The 16,364-nt window shown below is 51.6% G+C and overlaps 7 protein-coding genes across 7 annotated transcripts; 4 read left to right on the top strand and 3 right to left on the bottom strand.

The window, feature by feature from the left end:
* Positions 1-465: 465 nt before the first annotated feature.
* On the top strand, positions 466-1,437 carry N7458_006961 (alpha/beta hydrolase; the record flags this gene model as incomplete). The annotated part of the gene is made up of 3 exons (XM_056910343.1): positions 466-576; positions 644-887; positions 941-1,437. The coding sequence occupies 3 exons, from the start codon at positions 466-468 to the stop codon at positions 1,435-1,437; spliced, it is 852 nt and encodes a 283-aa protein (XP_056766047.1).
* Positions 1,438-2,215: 778 nt separating this feature from the next.
* Positions 2,216-3,067, top strand: N7458_006960 (MBL fold metallo-hydrolase; the record flags this gene model as incomplete). Its single annotated transcript, XM_056910342.1, has 1 exon — positions 2,216-3,067. One exon carries the CDS (start codon positions 2,216-2,218, stop codon positions 3,065-3,067), a length of 852 nt encoding a protein of 283 aa, XP_056766046.1.
* A 1,896-nt stretch (positions 3,068-4,963) lies between these two features.
* On the bottom strand, positions 4,964-6,835 carry N7458_006959 (ferric reductase family protein; the record flags this gene model as incomplete). Its single annotated transcript, XM_056910341.1, has 1 exon — positions 4,964-6,835. One exon carries the CDS (start codon positions 6,833-6,835, stop codon positions 4,964-4,966), a length of 1,872 nt encoding a protein of 623 aa, XP_056766045.1.
* A 2,194-nt stretch (positions 6,836-9,029) lies between these two features.
* N7458_006958 (putative 2-deoxy-D-gluconate 3-dehydrogenase) lies at positions 9,030-9,934 on the bottom strand (the record flags this gene model as incomplete). Its single annotated transcript, XM_056910340.1, has 2 exons — positions 9,030-9,479; positions 9,587-9,934. 2 exons carry the CDS (start codon positions 9,932-9,934, stop codon positions 9,030-9,032), a joined length of 798 nt encoding a protein of 265 aa, XP_056766044.1.
* Positions 9,935-10,497: 563 nt separating this feature from the next.
* Positions 10,498-12,991, top strand: N7458_006957 (Zn(II)2Cys6 transcription factor; the record flags this gene model as incomplete). Its single annotated transcript, XM_056910339.1, has 5 exons — positions 10,498-10,598; positions 10,729-12,041; positions 12,105-12,390; positions 12,441-12,474; positions 12,533-12,991. 5 exons carry the CDS (start codon positions 10,498-10,500, stop codon positions 12,989-12,991), a joined length of 2,193 nt encoding a protein of 730 aa, XP_056766043.1.
* A 221-nt stretch (positions 12,992-13,212) lies between these two features.
* On the top strand, positions 13,213-14,111 carry N7458_006956 (SDR family NAD(P)-dependent oxidoreductase; the record flags this gene model as incomplete). Its single annotated transcript, XM_056910338.1, has 2 exons — positions 13,213-13,268; positions 13,331-14,111. The coding sequence occupies 2 exons, from the start codon at positions 13,213-13,215 to the stop codon at positions 14,109-14,111; spliced, it is 837 nt and encodes a 278-aa protein (XP_056766042.1).
* A 318-nt stretch (positions 14,112-14,429) lies between these two features.
* Positions 14,430-15,748, bottom strand: N7458_006955 (NAD(P)-dependent alcohol dehydrogenase; the record flags this gene model as incomplete). The annotated part of the gene is made up of 2 exons (XM_056910337.1): positions 14,430-15,608; positions 15,689-15,748. 2 exons carry the CDS (start codon positions 15,746-15,748, stop codon positions 14,430-14,432), a joined length of 1,239 nt encoding a protein of 412 aa, XP_056766041.1.
* Between the last annotated feature and the right edge of the window lie 616 nt (positions 15,749-16,364).

Below are 16,364 nucleotides of genomic sequence, written 5' to 3'. Positions count from 1 at the left end.
GGTATAACTTCAATAATAGAGACATTTGCAAAATTGAATCAAGAGGTCGGATACATACCCGACAGACGAGCGCCACCCGAGAACATTGCACTGATGTTGTATTATTAATTGTAATCATATCATACGAAAAGTTCTGACGCCACCCGAAAACTCCGTACCGAGGTCGTATTACTGATTGTAATCAACCTGAGAATATTTACCTAAAGATAAAAAAGGCACATAAGCAAAAAAAAAAAACGGAAATGGAAATGTCCATGATACATTAACACTTGTACCGAGGGAAATCAAATAGCGTGTGCTTTCTAGCACAACACATCACCCAGTATTTATACTTTGGTGGAAGAATTACCGCCCTTTAGACGTTGCGATCCCATCCTCCAACTGTCAACATTGAGATCGGGTCAAATGACCGCTGTCTTGCGCTTTTCAACTATCATCCGACGCAATTTGCACATATCCACCAAAATGGCCATCCCCCGTGAAGATATCGAGTTCAAAACCTGTGATGGCACTGTGCTTCGCGGTTGGCTCTATCCACAAGCTGGGAAGTCGCCGTGCGTGATCATGACACACGGGGTTCGTGATACTAAATGCCTCCTGTTGTATTGAAATTTCGTGGAGTTAACTTTAATCATGTCTCTAGTTGGGTGGTGTCCGCCACTACTGGCTCCCAGCATTTGCAGATCGCTTTCACAAGTCTGGCTACGCAGTCCTGCTCTATGACAACCGTAACTGGGGGGACAGCGATGGATTGCCGCGTCAAGAATCCAACCCACCCCTTCAACAAGCCGACTATTATGACGCGTTCAATTTTGCATCAACATTACCGTGTGTGGATAGCTCGCGCATCGTGTACTGGGGCTCAAGCTTTTCGGGGGAAATGTTCTGTACGCTGCCGCTCTAGACAGACGTATCAGGGCTGCTATAGTGCAGTGTCCAGCAGTTTCTGGCGAGACACGATCATTAGCATTCAAAGATCGCATCCCTATCCTCTTGGAAGAGCGTGCACGTATTGCAGCGGGCGCCGAGCCGGAAAGAATTCCTCTGATTGCTGACAGCATTGAAGATGCCGAAGAATGGAAGGTTAACGTCATGTTTCCCGGTGTCCATGCTTATAAACAGATGCTAGGTTCATTCACAAGTGGCGGACAATGGAGTAATGATATCACGGCTCAGACTCAGCTTCACATGCTCGGGTTTGAAGGGCAAGCAATGATACACCGCATCTCGCCAACTCCACTGCTTATGGTCATTCCTGGGAATGATATCCTTGTAACCACTGCGTCCCAGTTGGCGGCATTTGGCAAAGCACGAGAGCCCAAGGAGATGCTGTATCTTGATGAAGCCGGCCATTTCGATATCTACACTGGAGAGTGGTTTGAAAAGAATATCGCGAAGCAACTTGAATTCTTAAAAAAATATGTTCCCACTACTTGAGCCCTAGTCAACGGAACTTCGGCGTTCGGCGTACCTGCACGTACAATCCATTCCTCTCTTTGTTAATCTGACATTATATGACTGTGTATAGTGATGAGCCAAAAATATAAGATTAATGAACGACGTACACTTTTGTTAGTTCTTCCAGTTGCAACCATTCCAACTAGTTACGGAATATGTGGCTTCTTGGTCAACCCTGAAACATCCTCACCCGATTCACATTGTCAGTAAAGGACAGCAAATCGAGAGTGAATACACCAATACCATGAATATTCACAATTTATGCCAAATTTTATTGTATATTCCGTAAATAATTAGCATGTTTGATAGGGAAACCTGGCACTAAAACAACAGTCTTACTGCATAGGAGCCGTAGAGATGTATGCACATCCCCGTTTGCAAGATATCCAATATTGGTACAATTCGTATCCTATACAAGGTACCCGAGGCATACAGGTTGGCTCTCTCTGCTTGATTACAAGAAAAATAGAGGACACTTTGAGTAATCGGAAATTTGCCGCCGATGAAATCAGCATTTACTGCTTCATTAGTAAGCGACCTCGGGAGGCCGACAGACAAAAAAGTTACGCTCAGCCGAACCGAGGCAGCCATTATTTACTAAATCTGACCTCTCCTCCAGCTTCGCACAGTATTGATATAAATAAGACTCTAGCTGCACAGAGTAAACTGAAGCAGAAACCATTCATTGCGAAATTTTAACATCCGGTGGATCTACTTGCCCTCTAAGCTCATTGAGCCTCCAAGTCAACAGCTCATAATGGTGCTTAAGTACAAAGTATTTTTCAGCAAGCGTCAAGGAGTGAATCGGACTGTACCTGCTGGACAAGATGACTTGAAATGGGTCCCGACCAGTTCGACTTTGATATATGGCGAGAAGGATGCTGTCTTGGTTGATACCCAGTTGACAATTCCAGCCATCAACGAGCTAGTGGCCTGGACAGTTGCGAGTGGATTAAATGTGACTTGGATCTACATTACCCACCCCCATGGCGATCATTTTTTCGGTAATACGGCTATACTGGAGCAATTTCCCAACGCAAAAGTGGTGGCCGTGTCTGAGGTTGCCGCTGGTATGCTTAGAGAAGCATCAGCAGAGCGACAGAAGATGTGGAAGGACCTATTTCCGGGGCAGATCCCCACAAAGATCACGACAGACAGGACTGTTGTTAGAAACGAATTCGAGCTTGAGGGAGAAAAGCTTATGGTGGTCAGGACCGGCCATACCGATACAGACAATACAACTACACTCTGGGTGCCTTCAATAGGCTTGGCAGTTGTCGGCGACGCCGTCTACAACAACACCCACCCGTTCCTGGGCGATTCACCCACTAAGGAATCGAGACAGGAATGGATCGCTGCACTTGAAAAGATTGCAAGCCTGAAGCCGAAAGTGGTGATCTCGGGGCATGGAGACCCTAGCAAGGGTTTCACCCCACAGGCTATATCTGATACCAAGGCTTATTTGGAGGATTTTGAGCGGGTGCATGAAGAAACCAAAACCCCAGAGGAGCTATATCATGAAATGCTTAAACTATATCCCGGCCGACTGAATCCAGGGTCCTTATGGGGTGGATCTAACTTGGTTAAAAACAAGGACAAAGCATATTGATCCTAGAATGTACTCAACTCACTTGTTCAGTGACGATCACGGTGATCTAAATGTACGGAATAGGTGTCGAATAGATCAAGTCTTCCAGCACTTAATTTTTCTATCCCAGAATATAGCAGATCCTTTCTTCCAACTCATCGAATGGTGCAAGTAGGTACATATTTTCGGTATAAGGAGAGATTTCTGATAGAGGGTCATCAACTGTAAGGACCCATTAAATCTCTGCAGGAGGTATTGAGGTGTGAGGTTATCCATGTAGAGCACGGATGATCCTATCCACTTCGAGGTTAGTGAATGCGCATGTATGGATCCACTGTAAATCCATGGATGCAGAGTTCTAGCACACTATGCCTTCGTGTCTACGATTGTAGAATTTCTAGAGATCCCTTGGAAATAAATACCCTTCATCTTCCCTCAAACAAAATGATGTTCTCTGACTCTATCTCAAGATATATCAAGCTTCTTGCTTTCACTCTACGACAACTTCGTTGAATCCATTCCGCGTTTCCTCGTACCCATAGCTTTTCAAGTCAAGCTGGCATACCATCCAACAACCACAGTCCCTGATAGTCCCAACCTGCCTTTTGAAAGTCCATCAGTGACAAACCCAGTCTATAGCCAAGGTGGACCTGCAAATCAGCCAATGATTTCTTTGACTGCGGATGAGCTCTCTTTGCTTTCGAGTTCTCTCTATGGTTGGTCGTTTCGATACCATTGGCGTAGTGTACCGTCACTGACAATTGACACCGCCAAAGGATAAGGCCCTCCTCGGTACGACGCTACCGACTCTACGTTCATGATCAATGACTTCGAGTCTCATGGATGCGGATCTCAAGTCTCTACGCCCCCACCGAAGGATGGTCGCGTCAAGAAGGGCAGAGTCAAGAATGTCGCGAGCCCCAAACCTTCAACTCCTCGCCCCAAGAAGCAAATCAAGTACATCCCCAATACCCCAGATCTTCCTTACTTCGAACATTTAATAATAAATTTCTCTGTCCAATTTAGTCCCCGCCCAATTCTGTGGATCTGCAAATGGTCCAAATGCAACAAACCGGGCCCATTTACTTGCAAAGCAACTCTAATGCGCCACGTGGACAGCCAGCACGTGGCACCCCGCTCGGTTCCATGTTTCGATGAGAGCTGCGATAAGGCTTTCAATCGGAGAGATAACATGGTGATGCACTTCCGTTCTGTTCACGGTGATAGATAACCCGTGAGGAGAAATCCTTCCCGGTCATGGTTTAAGTAGAGTATTAGGTATGGGGTATATGGGTGAATTGGATATGCTTTTTGTTGAGGTACTGGAGTTGGGCTTCTGTTGGGAACGGATATCTTTCTCTCACACAGTGACTAAGGGTGGATTATTCGCAAATATTCATTTTTCATTGTTGCCGGGTTGATTTTTACTTCAACGCTCAATGCTAGACAAATTCGAGAGGCATAGAAGAATAGCTGCGGGTTCAGCTGCCATCGCCCACGTCTTAGCAACGGTTACCCATCAAGTAAATACTATCAGGGTTACAAAAAAACCCCGAGGAAACCTGAAGGTGGGATCCATTGAGAAGATAAAGTACCTAAATGAAGAAATGAATAGTAGGTCTTTGCTTTGGCCCCATTGAGAAGATAAAGTACCTAAATGAAGAAATGAATAGTAGGTCTTGGCTTTAGCCCCAGGGCCAAAGCAAAGACTGTCCGTGAGGAAAGTACCCGGGCACATTCCTTTTAAAGACCATAAGGCCAAAGCCTTGCAAGGATCAGCTCTCGACTAGGCCTGCGCTCAATAATTTGAAAGTAGTATAGACATAAAAAAAAAGCAACCACAACACCGCAACAACATGCTGAAATAAGCAACCGCCAAAAAAGCCAAAAAAAGAACGCAAAGAAAAAGAAATCTGGCTACCAAGTAAAAGCCTCCTCCACAAAATCCACCACAGCCCCCTTCCCAATCCTCCCCCTCGCCGCAGCCCTAACCTCATCCGCAAACGCACCAGGCCCACAAACAGACACCAGCGTTGCGCCGACACTTGTCGGCATAAGTTCATCAAGAACAACATCCGGTCGACACCGACCAGAATGCATCTGTACCGTCGCAGAAGGGGAAACTATATCTGCTGCACGCCGGGGCTTGGAGACGAATACCTTTACGATGAGGATCTCGCGTCGGCCAGGTAATCGGAGGATCTGGTCCATCCATTGGCCGACCCAGGCGAGGTGGTCTGTGGAGCGGACGGACCAGATGAGGTAGACGCGGCGGGTTGCGGCGCGGGACGTGGCGGCGCGTTCGACGAGGTCCCGGGTGTACATGAGGTGGTGAGTTATTCCGGCGCCGGCGGAGAAGAGCACGGCTGTGCCGTAGCTGGATGCGTTGGCGGGGCGGGAGCCGTAGGGGCCTTCGATGAAGCCTGGTGCGCGGAGAATTTTGTCTGGTTTGCTGCGGGCGAGGTTGTAGAGGCGGCGGGTCATGCCTTGGCGGGCGCTGATGATGAGGGAGACTTCTGTTGGGCGGTGGGTGGGTTCGAAATAGGTGTCTAGATCTTGGGATTGTTTTTCTAGCGAGGATGGGCTGGGGACTGAGTCGGTGGATTTGGAGTCGTGGTAGCGCGGGGAGTGCGGGTTGGGAGTGCTGGCATCGGTCCAGGCGATGGAGAATGGGTGGGACATCCACCATGAGACGCAGGGGATGTAGACGTAGACGTGGCAGCCGGGCGAGATGCGTACACTTTTCGGCAGGTGGAAGGTTACCCGGCATGCTTCTCCTGGTAGGGCTTGGACGGTCATACGTGTTGAGCCGTGCTTGGTGGAGAGGTTGAGATATGCGAGGCGGACAAGGCGTGTGCTTCGCTCGAGGAGCCAGATGACGGCGATACCGCTGGCCCAGGTGCGCTGTGGGAGGCTATCCAGTTTAAGGTGGAACCATACACCGAGGAAGGCGAGAAGCGCAGCGAGTTGATGTAGGTGTAAGAACGTCTCGTAGAATGCATGACGGATTGGCGAGGGAGAGTGTAGAACGAGGAAAACCATGGCCACTGTACCTACCAATCCCCAAGTGAAGAAGGGTGTGTCTCGTAGGCGTGACAACATATCTCCAATATCCTGCTCATCAACTGCGTTGACTGCCCAGGCGGCAGTATGAACGACAGATTCGAGCACAATGATGCGGCCCAGCCACCGGTGGAGAAGGTTATAAGTATCAAAACTGATATGCAGAATCGAGATCAAAGGGTTGTTGCGCGCTGCCAGCAGAAACAGTGGCACCATATTCAAGACGGCCAGCGTCCCCGAGCGCCCGCGCAGCTCCGAAATTAGTGCAGCTTTCTTGTTGACAGCATAGTCGAGGTAAAGACAGTACACCACTTGACTTGCAAAGTACAAAGCGATCAAGATGGTGTGGAAGCGAGAGGGTAACGTGCCGATGCCAACCGCCGAGGAGAGTTGAATTTCTCGATTATGCCTCTTCTTCCCCAATGGGGAATACAGGATATGCTTCTTCATGTTGGTCCACAACGATGACGTCTCCCGATGCCAGAACGTCTGCTGTCGACTGTTTGCAGCACATGAAGTGATGTGGCGGAGATATGCATGGCTTATCTGGGCAATGCGGCCACAGAACACACAGAACGCGAGAATGATCACCGAAGAGTAGATGATGCGAGTGATGATCACATCGCGTGGGACATCGACACCTCCCAGTCCTCTCGAGTACTCGTAGATGTATGTCTCGTTAGATCCGTAGCCTCGTGCCGCAAGTTGCGGGTCAGGTGTCGCCATTGAAATGCCCCTCAGGACAACTGTCTAGGGGTTGGGGTTATCCCTGGTTGAGGTGTGGTTGTCAGGGAATCTGGTGCTGATAAAGGATAGTTCTGACGGTAGAGAGCTGTGGAGTGACCCGCAAAACTCCGATGGAAGATCTTGCAGCCTGGACAACGTGATGTCAGGAGAGACTTGTATCAAATTTTAAGGCCGGAGAAGCTGGTAGAGAGTCGAGGGTGGTTGCGGGGAGTCAACAGGGAATGCGATGATCGAGTGTGGTGACGTTGAAGAAGGATGAAATGAAATCAGAGCTAGGAAGCCAAACTGCGATCCAACGTGGGAGAGAATGGCACAAAGGCATTCACCCCCCAAAGCAAAGCTGTGGCTGCCTTTGTGCTGATGTCAATAGGAAGGTTGGCAGTGAATGACAATGGCGCTGGAAGGCAGGCCTGTAGGCAGCAAACCAGTCCCCGGTGAGAGCGAGGAACGGGCAATCAACAGATGGTCAGTTGAATCTGGATGCGATAGGCAGATCGGCAAAACTGAGATTTCCCGTTGCTCGTTGAGGAGCCGTGGCATCGTCCAGGACTTGAGGAATGTCGGAGGCAAGGGAGGCTGATCCGGTCGGCTGGTTTCACACGTTTCCCACGGCAGCTGGGGAGGGCAGTTGGAAAAAAGAGGAAACGAGGGTAAAGAAACAGGCAAATACTATAGACAAGATGAAAAAGAAAAAAGAAGTCAAAGCGAAAGTAGCCTGGTCTAAGGTCTATGCGGTCAACGCAGGGCCGAAACAGTCTATTCTAAGAGGGAAAGGAAGAATGCAAGGCGATCGAGCAAGCCAGCGATCGACGAAAATATGGAAAGAAAATCAAACCCAGACGAACGAAAGTTCCCGACGAGCAGGAACTCCTGTCGTGGCAGGGGAAAGGGGAAGGTTTAATACTATTAACATCAGGACGGAGTACTTCGTACTGTCGTAGTCTCGTAGTACATCTCTCGATGGTGGTTGGCAGGCGGGACTGGAGGCTGTCAGCCTATCGGGAGGACTCCTCCGCTTGACCAGGGGGGGAAGACCCGCGGAGTCCAGCGTTTCAACTTTCCAGTGTTTCCAACCGATGCAGCCACCGCAGAAGCCGCGATGTTGATTCGCTGCGCTTGAGGCCCAATCTCAACTGCTGCTGGTCCTTGCAGATCTTGCGACCGGCGTCACGCCCCGACCCTCGCACCATCATTTGCTGCAGACGATTGCTCCAGAGTGAGCACTTGGTCTGGATGAGATCACCAGAATCGATGAATCAGGGAAAGGACTGCCTGCCTATCGTGGAGCTCGGGCCAAGCGTGCCTCAAACAGTGGCATTGTGGGCTGGTTTCAAAGCTGCTGTTAATTGGAAACCACGGACAATAAGAACTTTGACGATTTAGCCCCCTGTGGCGCACGCGGACTGATAAGAGGACCCTTTGTCCGACTGAATGGTCTGAGTTTAGTTTCTTCTTTGTGTATGAGCCTGTGGCATGATCACAATGGAAAAGAACCGTGGAGCTTTGGAGAAGAAAGATCGTCAAGAAGGTAATCAGAAAGTAAGGCCAAGAAGAACAAAGCACCCGATGAGGAGAGACAATAAACCTCAGGCAGAAAATTAATGCCTGGTTTTACGGGCACATAACCTTGTGCCTCGGTGCCTGAAGGCCCGGGCCGCACCAGCTGCCAGGGCCCTGTTGACAAAACTTGACAGAGCTCCTGCTCCGTAACTACTTACATGCCACTGACTAGTGAGGATCACTAGCCCAGGTTAGTCCTCCATAGTCCGGAGTCGCACACGTAACCAGGGGTCCATAGTGGTTTCATCCTTCTTGCTGGATTTTCCACCAATCTCCCAACTACCACAAGCGAGCGATCATGACAGAAGTGGAGCTATCAGTCGACAAACACTCATCCATGGCAAATGAACCATGACTCGTGCGTTCATGCATAAATCTCTTACAAATCCAATAACCCCAAATGACAAGTATAATTCAAGCATAATTCAGATACGGAGCATGATATCCAAAATCCTCCGATGCAGCCATTTCTATATACAAAACCGCCAAAAAATGCCTAACAAATTTTCCAAATACAGAATGAGATCCCAAGCCACTCTGCTTCAATATCGGTGTCACAATCACCATTTCCAAGCGCACAATATTGCATGTTGTCACGTCATTCCCCCTCTCTCTACCGACCCATCCACCCACCATCCACCGTAATAATCTCTCCAGACACATAACTACTGGCACCACTAGCCAAGAAGACCACCACGCCCTTAAAGTCCTCCGGCTGGCCCCACCGACCGGCCGGAATTCGCGCCATGATACCGGCATTCCGGCTCTCATCATTGATCAATGCGGTGTTCATGTCCGTGGCAATGTACCCAGGGGCAATCGCGTTGACATTGATACCCTTGGCCACCCACTCATTAGACAGCGCCTTGGTGAGTTGGCCCACGCCGCCCTTGGACGCGGCGTAGGCAGGCACGGTGATGCCACCTTGGAAAGTCAGTAGTGAGGCAACGTTGATGATGGAGCCCCGACAGCCGGAGGGGAACTCAGAGGCGTCGCGGGCTAGAAGGTAGGCGCCGAACTCGCGGCAGAGGATGAAGACTTGAGAGAGGTTGACTTCGAGGACCTGTTTGTTGAGCTGATTAGCGATGTTTCATGTGAAATGAAGGGGGGCCAAGCATATAGAAGCTTGGCATCCTGAGGTCTTTCTATAGATAAGACTGTAGTACGCACCTCGTCCCAGTCCTCGTCGGGGAACTTCTCGCTCGGGTGCCGCCGTTGGATACCCGCGCAGTTCAGCAGGATGTCGGGCTTGAAGCCTTGGCTCACGAGGGCAGGAATGATCTCCTTGACGGCCTTGCGGTCTGATAGCTCGGCAACGTGGATGTGCGCCTTGCGGCCAAGACGGTTGATGATCTCGTCCTTGGTGGCGGTGTTGGACTGGTCGCGCTGGATCAGAATGATATCGGCGCCGGCTTCGGCTAAAGCGAAAGCCATGGCCTGGCCAATGCCTCGCGTGCCGCCGGTGACGACGGCGGTGCGGCCGCTCAGGGAGAAGAGAGACTGTACTGTGGCTGCCATTGTGTATATTGTGTGCACCTCAGGGTCAGACAAAAGTAAAATGAAGTAGAATAGAAAAGAATGTAGAGGAGAATGCCCCTCCAAATATTGTTGAATGACGACTAGGAAGAATGGTTTCCCCACGCGCGGGGGTGGTTCTTGGAAGAGGAAGAGTCCGTTGCCGAGTTCCGTTGCCGTCGGCTATTGCCAGTTCCCCCCAACAGCCCCGGATTGCCCACGTTTTTTTACAACGGCCAGGCAACGTAAGATTGCAGATGGATGCTAGAGATTGGTCTGATTGAATATGGCGCTGTAGAATTTATGTATTCTAGAAGACAAAAGAGAAGGAATTTTTATGTCTTAAATAAATTATCTAATTCCAGAATCCATCACCCTCGGGATGTGGTCAGACTCCGCCCATTTCCCCACACTCGAGAGGAGCTTCAACTCGTCCTCCCGATGAGTAATGGCCCTTTGCGCTATTCAATATCCGGTGGGTCTCAACAACAGTCGGCCTCTGTTTCCTAACCATCCCCAGCTTCGGGCAATAATGTCACTGTAATTCCAACACGGCCCGGCCAAACATGGACTCACCGGACGCTGCCTCCCGGCGGCTCGACCATACCGTCAAGCGCGTCTCGCGGGCTTGTCTGCACTGCAGACAGCGCAAGTCACGCTGTGATCTGTAAGTCCCCGTCTCACTGCTGCGCGGCTTATCGCGTGTCCTTGAACTCCGCACTTTTCTTCCCCGGATCTGCAAGCCGTGTATGGGCAAGTGTGTGCTATGCTGTGTGCCCGCTAATCCCACGCAATAGTGATAGCAATGGCAATCCTGGCAAGCCGCCGTGTCAGCGGTGTGTTCGTGAGCATCGCGAGTGTGTCCTCGGTGGCTCGAATCGCGGTGGACGTCGTATTCGCAAGAACAAGATTAAAAATTTTACCCCAGCACCGAATCCCTCGCCGAGCAAGGACTCTGAGGACACTGCCAGCCCGGTCACCTCAGATGCCCGCCGGGCGCCTTCTGCTTCCTACCCTGGGCCAGTCGTCTTCCTCCCGCCCAATCCTCCGGGCCCTGCTGCTGCCGCCGCTGCATCAGTAGCTGTCGAGGACGACGAGGAAGAAGCTTCAATTGACTCTGTCCCTCGAAACCCTTCTGACGCCTGGCAATGCCTGACCGGAATCGCGACTCTCAGCGCCGAGACTGCGCCAGACACTCGTGCCAACGCCCATGTACGATCCGATTCCATGTCAACATACGGTGGCCTACGCAGTGGCATCGTATCCGACTACAATGTCCCGACCACTGGCATCAGAGCCTATCGCCTCGTCCAATCTCGATCCCTGGACCCAGGAACCGTGTGGCAGTTGGTCACTCGCTATGCCGAAAACTTCCACCCTTATCTTCCTCTCGTACCACGAAAATATTTCGAGCGGTCGGCCCTGGATGACTTTGCCAATAACGAAAAACACCTGCTCACTGCCGTTCTCACGATCGCATCCAAAGACCTTGTCGACCGTCCCGAAATCCATGAGTACTGCTCCAAATACATGCACGAGCTGATCTCGGGCATTGCCGCCGGTGCCGAATGCGATGTCGAAGCCGTCGAGGCTCTACTATTGCTAGCAGAATGGGAACCACAAGGTCTCCGCCCACGCATCGAGCGCGTCGGTCGCGGTGAGGAAGACCGTGCTGCGTGGATGCACGTCGGACTGGCGCTGCGCTCGGGCTACTTCATCGGGCTGGATAGGACTTCCTTCCGGGGTGATCCGTACGGTGACCAAGAATCAGAGGTTCGTCGACGATTGGCTTGGGCCAGCTGCTACGTGTCGGACCGATTGATCTCGGTGCGCATTGGACGTGCATTTTGGTCGCGTGGCCCGGGCCCGATGACGGGTTTATCGAGTCAGGATTTTCCGTCGCTGCAGCCTGCCAAGGAGGGTGATGAGGATTATTCGAAGATCTATCAAGCGATGCTGGATCTCACTCAGTTGTATGGAAACGTGCATGAGGTCCTGTACTCGGGTATGCGAAGTAATCAGATGATGCTGATGGGTGATTATGTCAAATACGTCGACGACTTTCGCCTAGCCATTTTGCGATGGAAATCGCTTTGGGGGCCTTTGGACTGTAAGTCTCGTCTTTGCTTTGCCAATGGACCAGTTTGGCGCTTCGCGATACTAACGCAGACAGGCTCACCACCCATGCGCGCAACTCTGCAATTGTCATATGAGTATCTACGTCTTTACACGACCGCTTTCGCTTTCCAGGCTGCAATCTCGCAGTCTCTAGCGAAGCCAAAGACGGACAGGAGCACGCATCGGGAGCAGCTGAGATCTACCTTCAAGAATGTGGCTTCTATGCAGGACTCGCGGTTTATCTACGAGTCTGTGGATGCAGCAAAAGCCTATTTGACTATTCTGGTAGACTCGGTTGATCCCGAGAGGCATTTGCATTTCATGCCCCTTCGGTTTTATCTGTAAGTCGGGTCAACTGACTAGAAAAAAGGGACATTCTAACAAAGACCAGATATGGCATCTACTCTGCTGTCTTCCTTTACAAGGTAACACTCCCAAACACCATCTTGCGATTGAGGCCTCATTTTCTAACTTTCCTTCCAGGCCCGCTCCTTCGGTATGATGGTTCCCTCTGAGGAAGCCAAAGTCCAGGGTCTAGTAGCTCGAACCACTGAGGTTCTCAAGCAATCGAGTGCCGGTCCCGATGATATCGGAGCACGCTACTCTCGCCTGCTAGAGCTTCTGTGGCGGACCAAGCCTTCCATGAGCAACGCCAACACCTCTGCGGAATCGCAGCAGAACAGCGACTTCTCAATTCAAACAGCATTGCCCAATCCAGTCACAGACCACACGTATATGGACTTTAGTCCTGCAAACGATTTTTCCTGGCTGGACCTAGAAGCTGTGGGAGACTATGTGTCTGGCGATCAAATCTCGGGAGGTTTGCTGGGTCTCGATGCATTCCAGAACGGGTCCGATCCATACCAGGCAGGACAGGATCGGTCGCAGGTTTGGCAACCATCAGCCTGGCTGGGCGATATGAGCAGCAATCTCCTCTTTTAGGCTTTTGGGGTGTTAATCTTAGCGGCGGGTTTGTTCAAAGCCCGCTGGTGCGGCAAATGATGCGGGGCTGTGGGGAGCTCCGCTCGGAGATACCGCCGACGTCTCACGAGGGGTAACCGAGGCCGTGGTGGTTATTTTGGAGACCCAAGACATCCTTTGGTGAACGTCCTTGGATGTTTTCTCTTCTGTAAAAACTTTCCACGCTGCATTCCTGTCTTATAATGTCGTTCAACGAGATCCGCGGCCGTCTGGCCCTCATCACTGGCGCATCGGGAGGGTGAGTTCTCACCAATACCACTAGCAAAGAGCTACCAGCTAACATTTTATTGTGCACTGCAGAATCGGATCAGCCTGTGCAGACCAGCTCGCACAACATGGCGTTCACCTCGCCCTCACCTACTCAACCAACCTCGACGCCATGAACGCAGTCGTAAAAGACCTGCAATCCAAATACGCAGAGCACAAGCTCCGCATCTCCATCCACCAAGTCGACGTCGGCTCCGCCGACCAAATTGAATCCATGTTCCAGCAAATTGACAAAGAGCATGGCCAGCGACCGGACATTCTCGTCTCCAACGCTGGATATGGCAAGCGCTACCCTAACGTGTGGGAAATTACCCTTGAGGAATTCGATTACACATTAAACATTAACCTGCGCGCCTCGTTCATCCTTGTCAAGGGTGTGGTGGAGCATATGAAAGCCCAGCGCTGGGGGCGTATCGTGTTTATGTCCTCGATTGCCGCGCAAGGAGGTGGTATTAATGGATGTCGTGCGTCAACCCCATCACTCTCCCATTCTTTACCCACCTCGTTCGATCTCAAGTCTAATCATCTCTCTGCAATTACAGACTACGCCGCATCCAAGGGCGGACTCACCGGCATGATGAAGAATCTCTCCACTCGCCTCGCCGAGTTCAATATCAGCGTCAACGACGTTGCCCCCGCTATGATCGGCGACACGGGTATGATCCCTAATGCGGCGGCGATCCCGGAGGTTGCGGCTGGTATCCCGTTGCAAAGGCTAGGTACACCGGAGGAGACGGCTAATGTTGTCACTATGCTGTGTAAAACGGGGTATATGACTGGTCAGAGTCTCCTGCTGGCTGGGGGGTTGAAATAGTTGTGTATATAGTTTGATAAGAAGCAATGTATTCACTAGTGTCTGTATCTTCCTTGATTACTCGACTTTACTCGCTTTCTTAGAGATCACCTAGAAAATAGTTATGGTTTGTTGTGAAAAATGCGCAGTATGTGTGCAAACCGAATAATCATGCGTTCTAGGCTAGAAACAGAGAGGTAGGTAATAATTCGCACCGACGGCGCATGCAACCCGCGTCCAGCATCCATCATCCATCATTCCCAACTACTGTCACAAAGGGTATTTTTCAAAAGTCATCAACATCATCACAGATACACCGTACATCAGCCCAGAATTCTTTTACAACCGGCCCAGACCATGAGGCTTATTCTCAATAATAACCTTGACAACCGGCTTCCCATTTTCATCCACACCCTTACCAGCAAGGAAGAACGCACGCTCACCCTCCTCAAGGGGCAATCGGTGCGTCACAACCTTCTCCTCGGTACTCTTCATCTTACCACTACCCAATAGCGCAATGGCAGCCGGGTAGGCGTAGCCATCATACCGGAAGACACCAATGATATCGACCTCGCGCAGCGCGGCAGCACCAACGGGCAGAGTCTGGATGGGATTACCCATGCCAATCTGCACGAGGACACCGCCGGGCGAGGAGGCGTAGATACCAGCCTGCACGCAAGCAGGGACACCGGTGCAGTCATAGACGCGGCTGAAGCCCGACACGGGCGGGACGCCATCAGCCTGCGCATCCTGGGTGAGCGACGCCGCGACGGTCTGCGCATTCGCAAGGGCCCAGGCTGTCTGGTCTGCGTGCGGGGCGTCCTTGGGAGGGGGTGGGTTTGCGGGATCACCGCGGGGAATGAGGGATGTCTTTAGGCCTAGTCCGAGCGAGGCTGCGATCTCGAGGCGCGAGGCGTCGATGTCAGCCACGACGATGGTATCGAAGTTCTCCGATACCGCGAGCGCAGAAGCGATTAGCAGGCCGATGGCGCCGGCGCCAAAGACCAGTGCCGCGGTGCCTTCGCCCACACTGCGTGCCAGCGCTACTTCGTCCTTGGTGGGCGGGTGCGAGCGGCGAATGGCATGGAGACAGACGGCCAGGGGCTCGACGAGGGCACCGCCCGCGTCGGAGACGGTGGCCGGGAGGGCGTGACACATTTCGGCGGGGTGGTTGGTGCGTTCCATGAGGGTGCCGTCCAGATGGGGGAAGGACTTTGCGCTGCTGCGGAACCGCATCTTGGAGCAGATGTTGTAGCGGCCCTGTTTGCAGAGGGCGCAGGTGCGGCAGGGGAGGCCGACTTCGAGGGCGACACGGTCGCCTACTTTGAAGGTTGTTACTTCGGGGCCGATGGCAGTGACGGTGCCGGCGGATTCGTGGCCGAGACACATTGGCTCGCGCACGACGAAGTCGCCATTGCGGCCGTGGGAGTAGTAGTGCAGGTCGGAGCCGCAGAGGCCGGTGGCTGTGACGGCGACTTGGATGTCTGTGCCGGTTGGAGCGGGAACGGTGCGTTCCTCCTGTAGAATGGGGTGGTTAGTTGTGGTCTTGCTTGTTTTTGGTCTATGTAAAATGTATTTGACGACGTCATCAGCCTTACCAGACGGAGATCCTTAGCGCCGTGCAAGACGAGCGCGGTAGCAGATGTTTCTGTTGACATGATGGATAGAGAGTGTGTGAATGAGGAGAGAATGAACAGAATGGATCGTGTGTTAAAGCAACAAGAAATATGAGCCGGGTCCGAGACTCCAGCGGCATCTGAGTCGGCCCCTCAATTGCAAGTTCCCCTCATTGCTTTTTCCAGGTTGATATCCGCGTGGGGTGGAAATTGAGAGTCATTTCCAGTTGGTCCGACGAACCGGAGATGCTCCGCGGGGCTGCTCGGCTTTTGCGCGTCCAAACAGGAAACTATCAATAGCCGAGGAGTGACCCCCGCGGGGCAACGTGGGGGCGTTTGGAGACGCGCGATGGAGGAGCTCCTCCAAGTTCTTGAATTACTTTTTTTGCATGAAAGATAACAAGGAGAAAAGGGCAGGAAGTGCCTCTTGTATAAGGGGGTTTAATAGATTATTAGGACTCAAGATTGTAGTAGAATGAATATGCAATACATTGTATTTCTATAGTTGCATCGGAAGACGAGTTCCACGCTGCAACCTCAATCTCGGCCCAGTTCTTCGCCACGTCCCACCGAATCGCACGAGACCTGATAACAATCGCGGGGGTCCGCTGGAAATTTAGCCTGTAGCTGATCATCAACTGCTTTTTTCTTTTCTCCT

The sequence above is a fragment of the Penicillium daleae genome, assembly GCF_028827525.1.
Source record: "Penicillium daleae strain IBT 16125 chromosome Unknown utg000006l_segment0_segment0, whole genome shotgun sequence".
In the NCBI taxonomy this organism is placed as follows: domain Eukaryota; kingdom Fungi; phylum Ascomycota; class Eurotiomycetes; order Eurotiales; family Aspergillaceae; genus Penicillium; species Penicillium daleae.
This window is presented reverse-complemented; position numbering and strand designations above follow the sequence as displayed.